The sequence below is a fragment of the Chlorocebus sabaeus genome, chromosome 20 (assembly GCF_047675955.1).
Source record: "Chlorocebus sabaeus isolate Y175 chromosome 20, mChlSab1.0.hap1, whole genome shotgun sequence".
Taxonomy (NCBI): domain Eukaryota; kingdom Metazoa; phylum Chordata; class Mammalia; order Primates; family Cercopithecidae; genus Chlorocebus; species Chlorocebus sabaeus.
Genome location: NC_132923.1, coordinates 103,826,686 through 103,847,814, shown reverse-complemented (window position 1 = coordinate 103,847,814; position 21,129 = coordinate 103,826,686). Strand labels below are relative to the sequence as shown.

Below are 21,129 nucleotides of genomic sequence, written 5' to 3'. Positions count from 1 at the left end.
GGGCGGAGTGGGGGCGAGGAGTTCCTTTGTGGCTCTGCCTCCGGCGCGGAGCGAGCGGGGGGGCGCAGCGCAACTTTGCCAGGCGGCGGCGGCGGCGGCGGCGGCGGCGGTGAGCGCAAGACGAGGCCCCGGGGCCCGAGCGGGGACCCCAGCGCGCGGCCCGCCCCCGCCCCCCGCCCGGCCCCCTCCCCTCGCGCGCAGTCGCCAGCGCCCGGCGCTGCCCACTCGCGGGAGGGCCCGGGGCCGGACGGGCTGCGCAGCCGGAGAGGCGGGGGCCCGACGCGGCCCCCCCGGAGCCGGGCGCCTGGCGCGGGGGCTCGCCGAGCGCACGGGGGGCCGCGCGGCGCTGCAGACCCAGCCTCCCGCCGCCGCCGCCGCCGCCGCCGCCGCCGCCGCCGCCGCCGCCGCCGCCGCCTCGGCGCTTGCAGAACCCAGAAGTGAACAGCAGGCGACCCGGAAGGTTTGCGCGCGGCTCCGCAGCGAGCCGGAGCCGGAGCCGGAGCCGGAGCCCGAGCCCGGAGCCTGAGCCGGAGCCCCAGCCCGGCCCTGCTCGGGCCGCCGGGCGCGGGGCTGCGGCCGCGTCCCGGAGGCGCCGCCAGTATAGCCAGGTCCGTGCGGGCCCGGGGCGCGCGGGGAGCGGGCCCAGCGGCGGCGGGCGCCTGCCCGCGGGAAAGTTGCGCCGAGTTGCGGGCGGGGGCCGGGCCGGGGCGCGGGCGCTGTCAGCGCGGGCCGGGGCGCTCCGAGGGCCCGGGGCCGCCTGCGCCTCGAGCCCAGCCCGGAGCGGCGGCGGCGGCGGCGGGGCGCGCGGGGTAGGAAGTGTCTCCCGCGGCGTGTCTGGGGCTGGTCTCCGAGTGTGTGTGCGTGTGTGTGTGTGTGCGCGCGCGCGTGTGTGTGTGTGTTTTCTTAAGCCGGGCTATTCAAACCCTGCTGCAATTCTCCGGTAAACAATGATTCATGGGGCTTAATGCAAATAAACGGATTGCAAACGGCGCGGTTCGCGCACTTTGCAGCCGGCCCGGTGGAGCGGCCAGTGCCGGATTTCTCCCTTTTTTTGCAGATCTGCAGAATATGGCGTCCCTGTCCTGTTTTAAAAATAAGCCAGGCTGCCATTTTTGTTTTTCTTTTGTCTGAAAATTTTAATAAAACTGTCTGAGAATGTGGGAGAGGCGGCTGGAAGCAGAGGGGGCACCCGAAGGGCTGGCTTTTTTCCTTTTCTTTGGAGAGAGCCGCGAGCCTTTCGGGGAGGTGAGACACAATGCAATTGCACTTTAAAGAAAAAAAAAAAGGGAAGCTGCCGGGCGATTTGGGCGGGGGGAGGGCTGGGAATTTAAAGTTAACTCCGAAAGTTTGCTTTGCTTTGCTTCTTTCTTTCTTTCTTTTTTTTTGGAAGGCGGTGAAATGCCGCGAAAGGATCTCGAGGCCCATTTCTCCCCCAGCCAGCTGCTTTTGCAGGATTTTTGGGAAAAGTTAACTGCCGGTTTCCTCAGAGCTGCGCGGGATGGGGGGCCGAAGGGGGGGCAGATGTGGAGGGTTGGGGATGGCAGTTTTGGGGAAACTGGGAAACATTTTTTGGAAGGAGCTCTATAAACATGGCATTGTAAGGAGCTAGATCCTCAGATCTGGGGGAGAGGGCTGGCAAGAGGGGCTCAGAGTGGGCCCAGGATTTTCAGCAAAGACGCCTAGCATGAGGAAATAATCCTGCTGTCCCACCACCCTGTCCTCGAGCAGTGTGGAACCTTTGGGAGCTGTGTGTGTGGCGGTGGGCCTGTCTCCTTCATGGGTGGCCAGGACCCCCCATGTAGGCTGGAATCCTGCCTAGGCCCTGGGGTGACCCTTGGACCCTGAGGCAAGTGAGCTTGGCCCTTTGCAGTTGGAGAGCCCCCTCCCCAACCTGGTGGTCCTCCTGCCCCCAGAGGTGGCAGCTGGTGGTAATGCCTCCCTGACCCCACCCTATGATGAACTTTTGGTTGGGTGCAGGCCTGCAGCCCAGTGGGTCCTGTCTGAGGGGAGGGGCAGGAAAGGTAATCTGGTTTGCTAGTCCCCCTCGGTGTGAGCCTCACTCCTGTGGTATGCTCTTATTCCTTTCTGCCACTCCTGCCCTACGCCCTGGAGGTAGAAGCACTTTGGACTTCGGTTAAGTTCCTGAAGTATCTTGCTGGACAGGTCAGGGCCTGCTGGCTCCGCAGGCTGCCGAGGGGGATCTGAAGGCCGGGCCCACAAGGTCTGGGGTGAATGACTGGCGCTGTCCAAGGCACTGGGGGCAGTGTTGGGCCTGGCCTCTCATCTGTCCCCTACTCCAGCATTTCTTGGAGGGGAGACCCTTCTAGTGTCACTCCTGGTTTGTGTGCTGGCTCCACTAGACAGAGTGAGCTCCCAGAAGACAGAGTTGGGGGTTGAAAGCTGGGGTTAGGGGTTCAGGGCTGTGGAACTTGGCATGCCTTGGCCAGAGGGTACAAAGTCAGGTGATTTTTAGATGGAGGAACTGAGGTCCAGAGAGAGGAAGTGACTTGCCCGAAGTCACGCTACCAGGTAGAAGGAGGCTGAACCCGGGACCTGGGTCTTAAGGCTTCCACTGCTAGGCTCCCTCCACTGTTCTCCATGGGGGGCCTGGACCCCTGGAAGATCCGTTTTGAACAGAACTGGACTAGAATGGGACAGCATGATCCCTTCACCCCCTCCTACCCCCTGCCATAATAATCCTCCCTGAGAGAATTGAACTTTACAGTTTGCACAGTATGGTGTGGTGGTTATCACATCAGGTTCTCCCAGAAACTCAGTTGGGGTTAAATTGTCCTAGTGGGGATTATGAACCTCATTATAAGGAAAATAAGACTCAGAGAGGTTGAACAGTGGCAGAGGAGGCTTAAACTCAGGCCTGCAGGCTCCTCGTCTGGTCTTTCCCCAGGTGGACTTTGGTGCTTGTGGGAAGGACTCTTCTAGGTTTTGGGCTAATTCTTCTGCTGAATCCAGTGACTGTGTAAAAATCCAGAGGCCCACCCCACCCAAAGAATGTCAGAGCTGAAAAGGCTTAGCTGTCAGGAGGTCACCTGGGCTCAGAGAGGAGAAGCTACTGGCTGGAAGTCAGTGATTTGCGTCTCAGAACCGGACCTTGATCTCCTGCCTCCCTTCCTCTGTGACACTCAGAGGGACAATGAGCCTCTTTTCCCATTCCCAGGCTGCATGGGCCCCAGGATGGCAGGAATTGCTAGTGGGTGCTGGTGCTGGTGCTGGTGTCATGGAATAACAGCCAGTGCTCCATGGAGACATGAACTTGTCCCAGGGACTAAGGAATAGGCTATCTGCAGGCTTGGGGACGGAGGCAAGCTGGTCCCACATGGAAAGGAGGAAGCAGATGTGTGGGTGAGGTGGGGACCGGGTCTGAAGCCAGGCTGGCCCTAGCCCTTCCCTGGGCAGACACTTTTCTGCCTTGTCCCTCTGTAAAATGAGGAGCCATTCGTTCCTTCTTCTGCCACGGGCTATTTTATTCATTCATTTGTTGCCAGATCATTCCTTTATTTTTCATTATCCATTAATTAGTTTATTGGGTAGTCATCTCAGTAATCTACCCATCTGGTCTTCTGTGCAGTCCTTAGCTCACCCAGCCCACACTGCACAGACATGTGAGATACAAGTGTAGTCCTCCAGGGCTCTAAAGCCAACCAGGAAGAAGGGGTGAGACTGCAGGTGCATGAAGCACTAGCCAGGGCAGTGTTCGCTGGGCACCTCCATGAGTCCCCAGGGGAGGGCTCTCAGAGAATGGAAGTCTTGAAAACACCAAAGGAGTCCCATAAAGCTTCACAGTGGTAGACCTGGGTCCTGAGATTAGGTCCCATTGTGTCACATGGCTTCTGTGACTTTGAGCACATTCTTTCCCTTTCTGAGCCTCAGTTTCCTCAACCCTAAAATGGGGTACTTTCTGTGAATCTCTCATGGGTTGTTGGGAGTGATATCAAGACAGTGTATGACATGTCTCCCCGTCTTGGCCAGGCATGTGGTGGGAGCTCAGTATGTACCCACTGAGTTATAAGGATTGCTGATTACTGTCCTAGGCCCTGCCATGATTTTGAGAATGGTGATGGTGGTTTCAGAATGAGGCACATGATCTGAGCACCCTGCAAGCCCTGGTCTGCTTTGTCATTCCCCTGCTGAAACTCTTCTTATGTTTCCTAGGCATTTAGAAGACAAAATATCCGAAGTACTTTCTGGACCTACAAGGCCCTTAATAGTCCAGGCTCTGCCCACCTCTCAACCTTGGCTCCCCGCATCCCATCGCCACCTCCAGCCACACACTAGTTTCGTTCTGCACCTTGAATTCACGAAGCCTGGTGGCAGGGCCTTTGCACATTTCCCCACCAGGACAGCTTTTCCCTGAGTGTTTACATGACTGGCACCTTCTTGTTTCACAGGTTTTTATTTGAATGTTACCTCCTCAGAGGGTCTGCTTGGATCACTTGCTCTAAAATAGCTTCCTACTCTCACTCTCTCACATCAGCCGCTTTTTCTTTTCTCTTGTGGCTCTCACCAGTATCTGAAACCCTCTCGTGTATTTATTCACACTTCTTGCCTGTCTACACCACTAGAACATGCTGAAGCGCCATGCGTGTGAGTGAGCAGGTGGTTCTGGTGTGGCGTGGCTGGGGCTTTTGTAGAGGTGAGGAAATGTTAGGAAGTCCAGGTGTGGCAGCGCATTGCCTGGGAGATAAAGTTACACGGAGGGCTGTCTTCTCCTTCTCCCTCCGGGAGACTCAGGGCTGTTGTTAGGAAATAATGAGATGATTAAATCATGGAATCTAAGAATCCAAGTCTCTTCCAATCTCAGAGCTTTAGCATCTGAGAAGCTTTCCAGCTCAGAACCTTTGACACTTGGAATCTTAGCATGATAGCATGATCCAGTCTTAGGTTTAGAATCTTACAAAGTGGACTCTCACTGCCTTATTTAGCATCACAGAGTGCTCAGTTTGTGCCACGCCATGTTCTAAAAGCCTTTATAAATATTAACATAGTTACAGGTGAGGAAGCTGAGGCACAGAGATACTTAGGTATCATGGAGCAGTTGCTAGGATTTGAACCTAGCACTCTGGGGACTCCTTAGAATCCCTCAACTGTTGAGGGGAAGCCCAACCTCACTTGACCCTTGCACAGAGCAGGAATCCCTTTCCCACACCCTTGTCAAAAGGGCCTCTGGTCTGTGCCTAAACCCCCCTCCAGTGAGCTCCCTCCTAACCAGCCACCTAGCTTCCTGCTGTCAGAAAGTTCTCATTGCTAGTAAGATTTTCTTCTTTACAATGTGTAAAGTGCTGCACCTCCCTTGTGTGTAACGCCTGGGAAGTGATGTTAGTGTCATGGTTTCCCAGTGCCTTTGACCTTGTGGATTCCTGGTTTCAGTAGCCTCTTTCTTCCCACTGGGTTGTAGGAAGAAAGGCAGACAGCCTCAGTGCATTGTTGAATGTAAGAATGAATGAATTGATGCACAAAGACCACATGAACCCTCAGGATTTCTGAGTTCCTCTCTCTCTAGCCTGGTGCTCGGCACTCATCCGGGGTAATTGGTCAGGCTTGGTGTACTCAGGAAAAGGAGACACTGTTATCTCTCCAATAAAGTGTGTATCTGATGACATTTATACGTGCAATTCTTGGAGAATCATGTGAGATCTAAAATCATGCACTATTAGGAGCGAGGTGGATGTCCCAGATTATCTAGCCAAACTTCGTTCTACCCGTTGGGGAAATTGAAGTAGGAAGGGAGAGGAGCAGGCCTTGTCCAAGGCCATGTGCATCTCTGTCTGCTCCCCAGAGCCCAACAGGCTGCCACAGTATCTGCTTTGGGGTTCAAAGGCAGGGGAAAGCACTCGATGGGACAGCTGCTTCTTCTCTAGTGGAGAAGAAACCCCTGTACAATGGGGGCAACATTTTTGGATGCACAGGGTGCACCTGGCACTTGGGGGGAGATTGAGGAAGCCAGCTGCATTGAGAGTGGGTTGGGGCCATGGTGATGGGGATGGCTTTCTAGAACCGGGGCTGGAACTAGGCTTTGGAGGCTGGCTGGAATTTGGGGGAGGTGGCTGAGTAGTGTCTTTAGTGGATAAGGTGTGTAGGGAAGGCCGAGGGATTTGACTTTGGCGCCTAAGAGGTCCTGCTTTGTTCCCTGCCTCATCCATGTGGCCACAAGGATACCGTTGGTGGGGTCTCCACCATCTGGGTCCCTTTCTGAACTTTGGGCAAAGGCTTTAGGATTCTTTTTTTTTTTTTTTTTTTTGAGATGAAGTCTCGCTCTGTTGCCCAGGCTGGAGTGCAGTGGCGCGATCTCTGCTCACTGTAAGCTCCGCCTCCCGGGTTCACGCCTTTCTCCTGCCTCAGCCTCCCGAGTGCTGGGACTACAGGCGCCTGCCACCACACCCAGCTAATTTTTTTTTGTATTTTTAGTAGAGACGGGGTTTCACCGTACTTAGCCAGGATGGTCTCAATCTCCTACCTCGTGATCCGCCCGCCTCGGCCTCCCAAAGTGGTGTGAGCCACCACGCCTGGCCAGCTTTAGGATTCTTAAGGGGACAGTCTAGGCAGCCATTCCAGGTTCTGCGGCTCTGTGGGGGTGCACCTGCCTAAGAGGGGGCACAACCCTTCAACACACTCAAATACATTCATACATATTCACACTATTGGCTTTTCCATGACCACCCCAACCCTACCTCCTGCACCATCCTTGCCAATGTGGAGCACTCCTCTGCTATTTCAGAAATACCACCACAGATGTCCTAAACTGGACCCCTAGGAGCCAGGAGTTCAGGAAGCATGTTTGCTGGAGTGTGCATGCACACACGGTACACACATCACACAGGAGCACATGCATGCTCTCTTGCCACTGGTAGGACCACATACCAAAGTGCCCTCTCCTGGGAAACAGCACTCAGCCACATGCTTGATCATCTGCACATTCTCCCACACGCATGGTGTTCATCTGAACACAGCTCTGCTCCCTCAGGCCTCCTTGTGCACACGTGTGTTTTTACATGTAGATGAGTCTTGCATGCGCACACTCATTTACACTTGAGATAAGATAGCCTCAAATTCTAGGCCTTGCGCAGCATGTCTCATACACACCCTTGCACTCACGCCTGCACCCACACCTGGCCTAGATCCGCTGGAAATGGTGGAGCCGGCAGCTCATTTCCATCTCCTGCCTTCATTCACTAGTATTTCTTGAGCATTTACTATATCCAGGCCTTGTGCTAGATGCTGGGGATAGGGGGGAGGAAACCTGATGTATATAGGTCCCTGCCCTAGCGGAGGTAGACAGGCACTGTAAAAAAGATCACACAAATGATGATGATGATTTTTTTTTTTTTTTGAGATGGAGTCTCACTCTGTCACCCAGGCTGGACTGCAGTGCACAGTCTTGGCTCACTGCAACCTCCACCTCCCAGGCTTAAGCAATTCTCCTGCCTCAGCCTCCAGAGTAGCTGGGATTACAGGCGTGTGCCACCATACCCGGCTAATTTTTGTATTTTTAGTAGAGATGGGGTTTTGCCGTGTTGGTCAAGCTGGTGTCAAACTCCTGACCTCAGGTGATACCCACCTCAGCCTCCCAAAGTGCTGGGATAACACGCATGAGCCACGGTGCCTGGCCGCATGATGATTAAGATTAGAGATTTTGGTCACTATGATGACTGATGATGGGGGAGAGGCAGAGGGAACGGCCTGGGTGGAGACCCCGAGGTGAGAAATCCAGGGACGAGAAGGTGGTGGCACTGGGACCTAGGGAAGGTGCAGGGGATGAGGCAGCAGGTGAGGCTGAGTCTGGTGGGGCCTGTAGCCAGTCTTCCCTGGCCTGTTCCCCGAGAGCCATTTGTCCACCCCATACCCTCCCCACTCCTGTCTCTCCCCAGCCCAGCCCAGCCCAGCCCTCCCTTTGCTGCTGTGGCCTGCTTGGGGCCCGCTCTGTCTGCTGGCCTGCACCCCAGCTGGAGGCCTATTTGGCCTGCCCCACAGGCTGCCTGCCCTGGAGGTCCTGGGGTATAGCAGGGAAGCAGGCTTGACTACCTGCCAGGGGTTCCCTGTCCAGGACCCCTGAGACCTGTCTCAGAAGCTCCTGAGGGCCGGGCCAGAGCCAGAGTCCAGCAGTTGGCTTTCCTGTTTTCAGTGAATCTCAGACCTGGATCTTTGCCAGTCAAAAGAATGGTCCCTGTGGGTCCTGAAGGCCGCCTAGAGCTACTGCCACTCCCCACCCCCCAGATGGCATCACTGGCTGGTCAGATTTCCATGTGGGTCTTTGGAACGTTGGGAAAAACTCCCTTAGGCCTTGGAGAACCTAGCAACAGCAACGGCAGCTGACTGTTCAGGAGTCCTCACTGTGTGTCAGGCAGTGTTCGAAAGATTTTATCCATATTAGCTCACTTAGTCCTCCGTACAACCCATGGAGATACCATGATCATCCCCAGTTTACAGATGAGAAAATTGAGGCTTGGAGATTTTGGTAACAATCCCAAGGGCCTGAGCTGGGACTATCTGCCTCCAGAATCCAGACTTTTAACCCTCAAGCTGTCACATTCCCCTTTAAGGGTCCAGGAGCCCAGGCTATGATTTGGTTGAACCCCTTTACCTTAAAGAGGCAGAAAAAGAGGCCCAGAGAGAAAATGGACTTGCCAGAGTGTTCTGTTACCTCTGCCTGCACCAGATGCATGGCCTTGGGCAGGTTAGTTACCTCTCTGAGCCTCATTCCTGACCCCAATGAAGTGATGACCAGAGAAGCTTGGAGGACACATGGGGACTGAAATTGAGAAAGGACCCGGGGTGAGGGCTTCTTAAGTCTCCTGATACTTGCTTTATAAGTCATTAAGCTGTTTGTTCATGTTCTAAGCATCTTTCTGAATATATGTTATATTTCAAAACACTCACAGCATCTACCTCATGAGGTCGTTAGGAGCCAGAGAGAGAAATGCTTGTAAAGTATCCTAAGGTGCCTGGCATGGAGGAAGCAACTATTATTATTACCATCATCATTTCATACCAGCACAAGGAGTTCCCTGTGGGGATAGGAGCTGGGGGTCCCCAGGAGAAACAGAAGTAGGGAGGGGGATGTGTTCCAAGCCTGTAGAACATTCTCTCAGAACTGAGAGGGTGTCATGGCCCCTTCCCTAGATGAGGGCACTGAGGCTACTAGAGAGGGTCAACCACCCTGGGTGTCTCTGGGTAGCTGGAGGTGGGAATGGGGGGCCGAGAGGGTGAGGGTGTTGGGAAGGGGGAGCGCCAGTGAGGGGAAGGGGCAGGCTCCCAGCTCCCACTGACCTGGGCACAGACAGCAAACCCTCCCGCTCTGATCAACCCTGCCGTCACAATGAAAACAGCCCTTCCCAGCCCCATGGGGCTGCGGAAACCCAGCCTAATTGGATCCAGGACCCTGGGTGCCTCTTTCCTTCCAGGGAAGGAAGTTCCCAGGAGTGTGTTTCTGGGGCTGGCCAGGCCTAGCCAAGGTCTTGAGGGTGGGGTGGGGTGGGGTGCAGCATCTGGGGCTCAGGGTTCTAGCTGCATGGAGTGGCAGAGGGCAGAGGGGCCATGGGAGGCAAACTTTGAGCATGTCTCAGGAGCCTGAAAGAGGGGAAGCCTCAGTTTCCCTCTCCTAGACCATCTGCGTATCCCCTCCAGGTCATCCTTCTGGCCGCATAACAGCTTATCCATTGAAGACCTTGGCTATGGCCCTCCCTTGCTCAGGGACCTCCCATGTCCTCCTCTATGTTCTTTCACCAGAGCACCTCAGCCTGGAACTCTGGTCCTTTACGAATGGCTCCAGCCACCCCACCCTTCTTCCCTTGTGAATTCCTGCGCTATACCCCTGACCCACGTGATGCCGTGTGCTTTCTTGCCTCGGGGCCTTTGCACGTGCAGTTCTTGCCACCTGCCATGCTCTCCTCTGGTATCTCCCTCTTGCAATTTCCACTTCCCCCTTCAGTAAGTCCCACCTGCCTGAAGTCTGTTCTTCCCACAGTGAGATGAGTTCACCCTCCTGAGAATGCTGCCACTACCGTCCCTTCCCTCCCAGCCCGACTGTAGCAGTAGCTGTTGCCCCTCTCTGGGGACAGGGATTATGTTTGAGAAACCTTTACTGTCCCAGGGAGTTAACAGTTTTCCAGCCTCTGCACACACTGCCCTTCTGCCGCAATGGCTCTCCTGGTAACCTCCCACGTCTTTACGGCTCACATGGAAAAACCCCTCCTCATCAATTCCCTCAGTGAACATCTGTTGAGTACCCAGTGTATACTAGACACTTGAGGCCCTACTGCATGGCTGGCGCTGGGCTCTGGGGCTGCAGCAGCGATGGCTGATGGGGAGACAGGCCTAAGGCATATTTAGAGGCATGGTATTAATACAAAGGTGGGACAGGGAGAAGGCAGAGGACCATGGGAATGTATACCAGGGTAGCCCATTTCCTATGTGGGAAACATCAAAAGTGACCTTTAAGTTGAGACTTAAAGGAGGGGAGACCTGGGTGAGCTGTAGGGCTACGCTGGGGTAGGTGTTGTAACTAAGAACCAGACCAAGCCCTGCTTTTGGGGAGCCCACAGTCTACTTGAGGGACTGGACAAATAACCAGATAACCAGACAGTTCCCCAAGGCAGTGCCAGCTGAGCGGAGTTTTGAAGGCAGGGTTCCAGCTGGGAGGTATGGCCCCCAGGTGGAGGGCTCAGCCTGTGCAGAGCCGTGGCGCATCAGGTCACCTTGTTCTGGGGGCCCTGATGCTGGAGGGATGGTGCCAAGGGGCACACTTGGTGAGATGAGTGTGGCCAGGGGACCTTCTTGGTGAAAGCCTGAGCATCAGACTGTGGAGTCTGAACTGCACCCCAGAAGTGATGGGAATCCAAGAAGGATTTTAAGCGGTAGACTTAGTGCCCTGGGCAGGCTCTCCTTCAGCTTGGTCCTCCCTGCTGGGGCCCCTGGATGGGACCAGGAGTCCCTTCGTGACTGCTCTCCCCCACCCACTGCTGTCATGGGTGGGGCTGGAGGCTTTTGCTGTGGGACTTTGAGCAGGCCCCTGTCCCTCCCTGTGCCCCACTCTCCTGGGTAAACTTGCAGGGCCTTAGGCCAGAATCCTATGTGGGGCTTTGGGCTGGGGTTTGGGGTATCTTGCTTTGTCAAACCTTGCTTAACTTTTGGTTTTATTAAAAATATTCCCTTAAAAAGTCACATAACAATACTCTTCCAGGCCTATTGTCCCATTAGCTGTGACATGGAGAAAAATTAGAAAACAGGGATATGAAATAAGTAAAAACCCACCTCATCTCTGCCCCTGCTCCAAGCCAGAAACATCACCACTGTTAGCCTTTTGGTGTTTTCTTCCCCTCTTTTCTCTCAGCACCCAGTTTTCATATAGATATCCTTGCTCTATCTATACATGCAGTTTTAAAAAAATCTTCCCATTTCCCCACTATCACAAGTGTTTTTTAAATGACTGCAGAGTGGTTTCAATCCTTCCTTTTAATGGATCCAGTGTCAGGGTGGAGAGTATGGGCTTTAGGGCCTGATTGTCTGTATTCAAATCGTACACTTAACTGCTTGACTTTGGGCAAATTTCCTAATCTCTCTGTGCCTTCAGTTCCTGACAGGCCAATGTGAGTGTTAAATGAGTCATTACAAGGCCAGTAACATTAGCTGTTATTAACGACCATAGACTGTGTCACCAAGTAACATGACTTACACAGAACCTATTTAAAATTTCGGCTGTTCCAGGTTTTTGCTGTTGTAAAAAACCACTGATGCAAACAGCTTTGTACCTATAACTTTTTCTCTATTTTTCTAGGGATGGATGACCAAGAATGGGATCACTAGGCCAGGAAGTTTGGACATTTTTAGAGCTCTTGACAAATTCATGCCAGATTGTTTTCAGAAATGATTGTTACAATTTACACTCCCACCAATAATACATGAGCGTGCCAATTTCACCATACCCTCACCAGTATTGGGTGTTAGCGTTTTCTTATTTCTTACTGCTATTTTGATAGGTTAAACTCATAGAATTATCACTGCTATGGAAGCAGAATCATTTTCTGTGTTTATTAGCTGTTAACATCCTTTTTGGATCGGCTAGTCTTTAGAGAACACACATAGCCCCTTCTGGGGTCAATTAGGAAGACAGGACTTAGATACAGGAAATAGTGAACAGTGCAACACAGAGGACAGCACAGTGCCAGAGTGGGTGGAGGGGACTCGGAGGAGGGGGAGGGGGCTTCCTTCTCTCCAGGCCACAGCCCTTTCAGTTCCCCCCACCTGATTATTAAGTAATTGATTAATTAATCCAAACCTTTGTCAGATACTGTGCAGGGTTTAAAAGATAAATGATTCAGCCATGATCCCTCCCCAACGGAGCGCATGTCTGGCAGCAGAGATGGATGAGCAAACAGACAGAACATGGGGTGAGAGAGGTTCCGATGATGGAAATGCAGGGTACAAAGGGAGCAGTGAGGAGAGCACGCAGTGCAGCCCGGGCATGGAGGCAGAGTAGTCCCCGATTGCTTCCAGGAAGAGGTGGCCTGTAAGCTGTAGCCTGAGGGATGCATTGGAATTCACTAGTGAAATGGGGAGGGCAGAGAATACCAGGGAGAGGATGCAGCCTGTGGAAGGTGAGAAGGGAAGCAGAGCCCTGGGGGAACTGGGAGATGCTCAGTCTGGCTGTGCAGTGCAAAGTGGAACAGCCAGAGAGATCGGCAGGGGCCGCACACGTAAGGCTTAAGCAATCCAGACATTGTCTGGAAGGAAGTAGGGAGCTATGGAGGGTCCTAAGAAGGTCAGGGTTGGGATCTTTTATTTTATTAAAATTACAGTGACTGCAGTAATGGAGTGGAGGATGGAGGAGTGGGGGAACCTGTGAGGAGGCTCTTACAATAGCTGAGGCCAGAGCTGAAGGGGGCCTGTATCAGGGCAGGGGAGGTGGTGCAGACCCTCTTCTCTCCCCACCCTGTAGGATCCTAATCAGCTTCATGGTGGAGATGGAATGCCACCTCTTCCAGGTAGCCCTTCCTGACACCCACCCTCCAAGTCATGCGTGCTTTGAGGCTGGGGCTGTGCAGGGCCTGGCGTGCAACAGTCAACTGCCTGCCCACCAGCAGCTGACGCTGACCTCCCACTGCCCCGTGCCTCTGGACCTTCCATCTGTTCCCCGCACTGGGCTACCAACTACTTTCTTTCATTTTTTAAGAATAAATTTATTGTTTTTGTTAAGAAACGGAACAGCATTACCGAGAATTTGGAAATCAGAGAAACAAAGACAAAGACCAAGATTGGCCCCAGCTGCCTCCTGCCTTGCTCCCAGCCTCCCTCTGGGTGTGGCTCCCTGAAGCTTTCTTTTTCTGACGCAGGTTTTTATTTTTGCCTCCTTTGTAATCATAGTATCCGGACAGTTTTGGGTCCTGCTCTCTCGCATTTGCTTTGTGAGGAGCTAGTTCCCATGTGGCCATGGGGTCTGGGCAAAGTCTCTTCTTTTTAAAGACAGGTTCTCACTCTGTCACCCAGGCTTGAGTGCAGTGGTGTGATCATGGCTCACTGCAGCCTCAAACTCCTGGGCTTAAGCGATTCTCCTGCCTCAGCCTCCCAAAGTGCTGGGATTATAGGCATGAACCATGCCCAGCCCAGCCAAGCCAAATCTCACTTTTTAATGTCTGTGTGTTGGGCTGGGACGGGAGGTAGCGGGTGGCTATAAGTTGCTTTACTGAACCCCTCTGCCTTGCAGTGGGTGAGTCTTATGACATTCCTCCTGGGCTGCCTGTCCTCTTTGTGTCCATTTGTCTAGGTCTGAAAGTCTCCAGGTGGCAGGGCCTGGCACCTGATGTACCCCTTCCTCAGTACCCCCCTCCCTCAGTTCCCCTCTGTGGAACTTGCTGGGCTGGCCTCAGAGACACCCTTCTGGGACAGGGTGATAAACAGACCCAGTTTCAAGTTCAGACTCAGCTCTGTGACCTAAGGCAACTTGCTTAACCTCTCTGGACCTCAGTTTCCTCATCTGTACAATAGGTCTATTGTGAGAGTAAAATAATGGCTGTAAAATATCCTGACACAGTCCCCAGTCCATTGGAAGTGGCCACCTTGGGCTAGAGGCTGGCAGAAATGAATGAGCACCAACCCTACTTGTGAAGAGTTTGAAGTCTGGTGGGGAGGACACCCGGGAAAATATAACTGCCCTGGAGTGCAGTTGGCCCTGTAGTGCTGGGTCAGTGCTGGGCATCCTAACTCCATCACTTACTAGCTGTGTGATTTGGGGCAAGTTGGTCGATCTCTCTGTGCTGCACTTTCTTCTGTTAATTGTGCATCTCACAGAGTCATTGGGAAGATTCAGTGACATGAATCATGACATATTCAACACATAGATGTTAAAATCAATGGTAGCTGGCACTTTATTACTATTATTATTGTTATTATTGTTATTGTTATTCCCATATACAAGGTGCTGTTGGGAACACAGAGGAAGTGACTGGCTGGGGGTTCAGGGAAAGCTCCGTAGAAGAGGGAACACTTGAGCTGGGTCTTGAAGGATGAGTAGAAGTTCACCAAGTGGGAAAGGACACTCTAGGTAAGGAGCTTGTGATTCCAGGTTGCACTCTGTCAATGAGGGTTTGTTCTTTGGGGGATTAAAGCATTGTGTTCTTCCCTGAGTGCCCCTACTGCCCCGCTCTGGGTCTGCCCTGGGGGAGGTGTGTGCTTACCCTCCTGTAGCGGCCTCCTGTGTCGTGGTGGCTGTGGGTTCTTCCTCACGGCAGCTGCTGGGTCCTCATCAGTCCATGTTTGGGGCCACAGGTCTGTATCTGTCATGTGTGTCTGGGTTTGGTGCTGTCTGTCCGCATGTTCCTATGGCTGTGTTTGTCAGCATTGGTATACAGTGGGCCCCCTGGGCTCCACTGTGGGGGGCACTTTGCATGCTTCCTTGGCCTCCAGCTCCAGGCCTCTTAGGCCGCCCTCCTCCCTGGCCCAGGCGCAGCCCCTGCCTCTCTGCTCTGCTCCTCAGGGGCTTCCCGCTGCCTCTTCTTCTGGCCTTTCTAGTCCCCTCTACACTGGGCACTCAGAGGGGCCTTTCTCAACCACAGATTCTGTCCCATCACCTACTGCTTCAAGTCTAGCCTTCAGGCCTAGGAATCAGGGAGCAGCCTTTTAGGTCTGGCCCCAGCTGCTGGTTCCAGCCTCATCTCCCATCTGCCAGGCAACACCGAACACTCGTGGCTCCCCTCACACACTGTTGGGCTCCTTGCCTGGGGGGCCTTTGCTCAAGCTGTTGCTTCTGCTGGGAATGCTCCCACCCCTCCTCTGCCTAGCTAACTCCCACTCATCCTTTAAGACCCAAGGCAGGCATCACCTCCCCTGGGAAGTCCTCCCTGATCCTCTCCAGGCTGGGTCAGGTCCCTGGCTCTGGGCTGCTAATCCCTTCCATGGGGGGTAGGAGCAAGTGCCTTGCCCAAGATCACACAGCTGGTGAGTTGGAGTCAAGATTGGAACCCGGGTATGTTGGGCTGCAAACAGAGTGGGCTGTTCCACAGTCCGGGTGAGGCAACAGTGGCTGGGACTGTTGGAGAAGAGTGGGTGGGCTTGAGAGAGACTTTGGAACTGGAATCCTGAGGACATGGCTGAGATGGGTCTGAGGTGGGTGGGGAGGGAGGGCAAGTGTGGTAGATCACTGTGTGTCTGCAGGAGCATCTGGGCAGATGTGCGGTAGATCACTGTGTGTCTGCAGGAGCATCTGGGCAGATGTGCGGTAGATCACTGTGTGTCTGCAGGAGCATCTGGGCAGATGTGCGGTAGATCACTGTGTGTCTGCAGGAGCATCTGGGCAGATGTGCGGTAGATCACTGTGTGTCTGCAGGAGCATCTGGGCAGATGTGCGGTAGATCACTGTGTATCTGCAGGAGCATCTGGGTAGATGGGGATGTCCTACTGTGAGCTGGGGATGACCAGACCAGGGGCATGGCATAGGGAAAGACCAAGTCTAGCTCAGGCCCGCAGAGTCTGAGCAGCCCAGGAGTTGGCCAAAGGGACTGTGAGGGAGAGGCCTGGCTGGAGGTGGGGTCTTCGGGCTTGGCTGGTCTTTAGATTCTAAAATGGTTGGGCCACCCAGGAACTGAGGCTGGTGGGAGAGAGGGGGTTCCTACTCTATCCTGAGGAGCTGAATTGGTGGGGAAGAGAGGCTAGGGACTATAAAGGAGGCTGAGAAAGTGAGGAGCCAGGTGTCATGGCACACAGGCCTTCTCTGAGGGTCAGGTGGCAGGGAGGCCATGGAGGACAGGACTGGAAGGTGGCCCATAAGCTTTGACCTCAGGGCGGCTACTGTGCTGTGTAGGTGGTCTCATAGGTCAGAGTTCTTTGCAGAAGCTTGTGGGCCACTTGTCTGCTTCCTCCATTTAGCCTGGGGCTCGGGGAGGGCCAAGTTCTTTCCAGTTGGCTAAGGCTCCCCTGCACTGGTCCCAGTTTGGCCCAGAGGATTTGTCCAGTATGAATGGATGGACAGATTGATAGATGGGCCAGCTGCCATCAGCAGGCCGTATTTTGGAAGGGGTGTTTCATTCATCTGTCCATCTGCTGTTTTTCACCTTTTAGAATAAGAGAAACAAAATGACTTTTGCACCCCTGCAAGGATCAGCCCTGTGTCTTGGGGCTGACAGTAGAGAGTCTTGGCTTTTGTCGTGCTTGAGGCCTGGCCACCAGCGTGTTTCCTCTGCCCATTCTAGCATGCACACTCAACCCCCGGGTGGCTGCTCTGTCTCCACCCCCAGCCCTCACCAGGTCCTCAGATAGTCCGCTCCGCGTCACTGCTCCCCCGGCCCAGCATGCTTCCTGCCGCCTTCTCACCATCAGCATTCCAACCCAACATCTTAGCGTGGCATTCAGTGCCCTGTGTCTCCCCACCTCTCTGCTCTGCAGCTCGCTTTGGTGCCCGTGGGTGCTGTTCGCCATCCCAAGCCTGCCTTGTGCTTTCACATCTCCATGCCTTTGCTCAAGCTGTGACCTCTTCCAAGAATGTCCTTCTGCCTTGTCCCTCTGTCCTGAACACACATCTGACCATATCTCTTTCTGGCTTCAAGACCCTCCCTTAGGCAAGATCTGAATGGCTTGGCCTGGCCCTGGCTACCTTCCTCCTTCACCTCTCGCCAGGGCCCACCCTCTTGTCCAGGTCCCAGGGCTGCACAGGGGATACCCACCTCAAAGGCATGTTGGGAGTCTCACATGAGATGCAATGCGTGTGACACGCAGGAAGAGCTCAGGAAATATTTGGCCCCTGCCCTGTCTTCCCTGTGCCTGTCACACAGTAGGTGGACACCAGGACTAGGGTCACTGACTGAATCATTACTTAGAACCAGCCAGAAAATGATGCAGAGAAATCAGGCAGAGGTGGTGTGGATCAGATGAAGTGATCTGGGGCCCAACTAGGGTGAGGGGTGGCCCCTGCCTGACCAGGGGTCTGATAAGTGGCAGAGAGGATGTTCTATGCCAGCTGTGGTACCCTGGGCAAGGCCCCCTCTTCCCATGGCCCCCTGACCAGTATAGTGGCTCTGAACTTGGCACTGAACTGAACTGAAGAGGAGGAGAAGACGGATCTCCCAGAACTGTCTGAGAAGCAGCGAGGTGCAGTGGGCAGAGTCCTGGGCCAGGGCCGGAGTGAGGCAAGGTAGCCTGTTTCACCCTATTTTACAGAGGAGGAAACCTGAGGCTTAGAGAGCTAGCATCCAGCATCACAGCACCGTGCTGCTTCCTGTTTCTCATGCACGTGGCCTGAGCAAGGTGCCTCCCTCCTGGTGCCCTCGTTTCTTCCTCCGTGAAATGAGAGTGAAAATTCTTCCTTGCTTGCCATCCTCCTGAGGTTCTAATGAGAATGCTGGTGGGCACGGAAGAGCTTTGTAAACTGTGAGCAGTGCTAGATAATTGTATGAGATTGTCTTTAAAATCATTCTGATTATTATTACTTCATTTATTCATTTCATTATGCAACTCACATTATTGATAACCTTTGGGCCTCGGTGCTGGGGAGACCCAGATGAACAAGACAGGTGTATCCAATGTCCATGCTCCCTGCCCCTAGCCGTGGAGCCTCTTTACCCTGGCTTTACATCTCAGTCGCCTCCACATTTCTCCCTGTGGACAACAGCAGGGTTGGGACAGGTCCTGAGACTGCTGTGTGAGCAGGTGCTCACCTGTGGAGTCTTAGCCATGTCATCCTAAGGTAGGGCTTATTCACAAGCCTGTGATCAGGATGCTTTGTCGTTCCCCTGAATAGGTAAGGGACTGATGAACTAGACTTTGGAGTCAGGCGGATTAGAGTGGGAATCTCAGTTCTCTGCTTACTTGCTGTGTGACCTTGAATAAGTCACTCCACCTCTCTGAATTCAGTGTCCTGAGTTGTAAAATGGGAATGATAAGAGTACCTACCTGCCTTTCAGTGTCATTGTGCCTGGCACAAGAGAGGCACTTGGTAACTTGCAGCCTCCTCACTGTAATTATTGTTTTGAGTTTGTTCTGGGAAAGGAGAAGTCCCAGGGGTCTGGAGCATTCAGGGAGAACTCCAGGCAGGAAGTACTTCTTGTGTTGGGCTGTAAGGGATGGGTGGGCAGAGGGAAGGGCATCTTGGTGCCTGTGGGTGGAGGAGCAGGAGGGCTGATGGAGGGCAGGAGCTGCTCCAGCTGCCTCAGGAGGGTGCTCCGACCCAAACTGGCCCTCAGGCTGGGAGTGAGGGGTAAGGACGTTTGCCTATAGATATTGAGCCATTTGCATATGGGCATTTGCTCTACCAAAGACTAGGGTTTGCAAAGCAAATTCTCCAGAGGAACCAGCTTGAGCAAATCTGATTTCTAGTTTTGACTGTGGCACCTTCGCCTTGTGGCCTTGGACAGGTTTCCTCCTTCCCTTCTCTCTGAGCCTCAGTTTCTTCACTGATAAAATGGTATAATAATACCTTTTGTGCCTACTTTCAAGTAAAGATCACAAGAGATAATTCATCTAAAATTTCTTTCTTAAAATATTGAGATTAGATCGTGTCCTTATCGAGGGTTTTCTCTCGAAACCTTACAGCTACCATTCCCATAGGGGCTTTTCAAGCTCATAGGATGAGGAAAAGAGGTTGAAAGTGCTTCATTTTGGTCTTTCCTGTCAAAATAAACAATTTCATTTAAGCAACGATACCAGTTAGGCAAGTGATTTCCATAAAAGAGAGATAAGAGAAACTTGACAGGGAGCAAGGCTTAATGGAAACCCTCTGTGAGGCATGGTCCCTGTAAGTCACTTCTTGACTTACTCTAGGGTCGCAGGAAGACAAACCTTCTGGAAGACTGAGATAGCCCTGAAGGCCCATCCTTCATACTGCCCTGGTTGAAAAGGCCTTCTAACCGCACAGGCCTGCCATGGAACTTGCCAGAGGTGAGGGCCACCAGTCTGTCACACACTTTTACCAAAGAGCCCCAGACTGCCCTAGCTTCAGGCCTCTTCGGCCCCTCCGTGACCACAGCGTTCTCATCCACATCCTTGTAGGCCGGGTGTTGCACGTGGCATTGAACAACCACACGTGGCCTGTTTCTTGAAGATAACTTTTCAGAAGTACAATTTCTTGAGTCAAAAGGCAATAATCATTTGGGTCACTGTAAATTGTCCTGCCAAACTGCCCCTCAGAAAGGCTATATCTGGTGACCCCATGTTGCCCCCTGATTTTGAGAAGGATGTCTGTACTCAAGGGGACAGGGGGCAGAAGGGCAGGGATCAGGGATGGGCATTTACAAATTTGCTCCAGTCCACCCCAGTTTGTCTCTGGACTCGGGGGCCCTTCTGTGTGGAACGCATGGGGTTGGCACAGCAGCCTGGGGCCCTCCTGGGGGATGGAGATTGGTTGGCCAGCATTGGGGTGACAGGAGTGGGAGCTGGTCGAGAGTACTCCAGTCTGGATGTGACGTTTGCCCTGTGGGGCCCACTAAGCGGGGGGGGGGGGGGCTGTCACTCAATTCCAGGTTTTTCAGCCTGGAGATGTGACTCCCTGGGCCAGGTGGGAGGCCTGCTGTGTGTGAGGCTGGGGGACCCATGGGGACATGGATCCCAGACACTGGCCCCGACTCGAGTGGGCGCAGCTAAGGGGTGCTCGCCCCAGGCCGTGGGGAGGGCTCTCTTCCCGGTGACAGTCGCTCTCTTCCTGCAGGATGGCCGAGCCTCGATTTAACAACCCCTACTTCTGGCCCCCTCCTCCCACCATGCCCAGCCAGGTAAGACTGACGTCGCCCCTCCGGATGCCCTACCCTCCTTGGAGCTGCTTCGCTTCGCCCTGGGTTTTGGCTGTGCCTTGTGGGGCGAGGGTGAGGAGCGAGGGGTGCGGGTGGACCAGCGGGCCTGGGGAAGGCACGGGACGCGGTCCAGACCTCCTCAGCCCGTTGTCTTACGCCCGCAGCTGGACAACCTGGTCCTGATTAACAAGATCAAGGAGCAGCTGATGGCGGAGAAGATCAGGCCGCCTCACCTGCCGCCCACGTCGGCCTCTTCGCAGCAGCCGCTGCTAGTGCCGCCGGCGCCCGCGGAGAGCAGCCAGGCCGTCATGTCGCTGCCCAAGCTGCAGCAGGTGCCGGGGCTGCATCCGCAGGCGGTGCCGCAGCCCGACGTGGCGCTGCACGCGCGGCCGGCCACCAGCACCGTCACAGGTAGGCGGCGCGGGCGGGGCCGGCGAGTGGGCGGGGCCGGGGAGGACTGGGTGGGAGGGGGCGGGCGTAGAAGGGACTTGGTGAGGATGGGACCCTGCTAGGTGAGAGCAGGGTGGGCAGGGCCTAGGGGTAGGGCGCAAAGCTTGGGGTGGCGGGGATGGCCCCGACGAGCCACAGCACCGGAGTTCCAACGACCCTGTACTGGAAGGACCCTTCTCCCCGCAGTGGACACAACAGGAGGGGGTCACTGTCCCATGGGGCTCACCAGGAAAGTTAGGTTTCCAGTATAGAACTTTGGAAATCCTGAGATTCTTTGGGAACCCAGAGAACAACCAGATTTGAGGGGTAAGAGCCGAGACGCAAGGAAAGGTTGGCAGCAAACCAGGGAAATCAGGAAGAGGGAACCGCACATGCGGAGGGAGTATGTGTGTAGGAAGCAAGAGAAGGACAGACCCTCTGGGGTGGGAAGACCTAGAAGATGGTGATGATGATGGTG

At 54.1% G+C, this 21,129-nt stretch overlaps 1 protein-coding gene across 5 annotated transcripts in view; it reads left to right on the top strand.

Moving 5' to 3' along the window:
* The first annotated feature begins 380 nt into the window (after positions 1 to 380).
* The window catches only part of ZNF362 (zinc finger protein 362), a 41,806-nt gene continuing 21,057 nt past the window's right edge, over positions 381 to 21,129 (top strand). Inside the window, exons 1-4 of one of the 5 annotated variants that reach the window (XM_037996653.2) lie at positions 381 to 608; positions 14,426 to 14,551; positions 20,141 to 20,204; positions 20,387 to 20,633. In XM_037996653.2, the coding sequence (XP_037852581.1) occupies positions 14,514 to 14,551; positions 20,141 to 20,204; positions 20,387 to 20,633 (349 nt within the window). In that variant the 5' untranslated portion in view covers positions 381 to 608; positions 14,426 to 14,513. Of the gene's footprint in view, positions 609 to 12,210; positions 12,402 to 14,425; positions 14,552 to 19,257; positions 19,375 to 20,140; positions 20,205 to 20,386; positions 20,634 to 21,129 lie in introns of those variants that run through there. The other 4 variants (XM_037996661.2, XM_073007526.1, XM_037996659.2 and 1 more) reach the window with 4 other exon arrangements.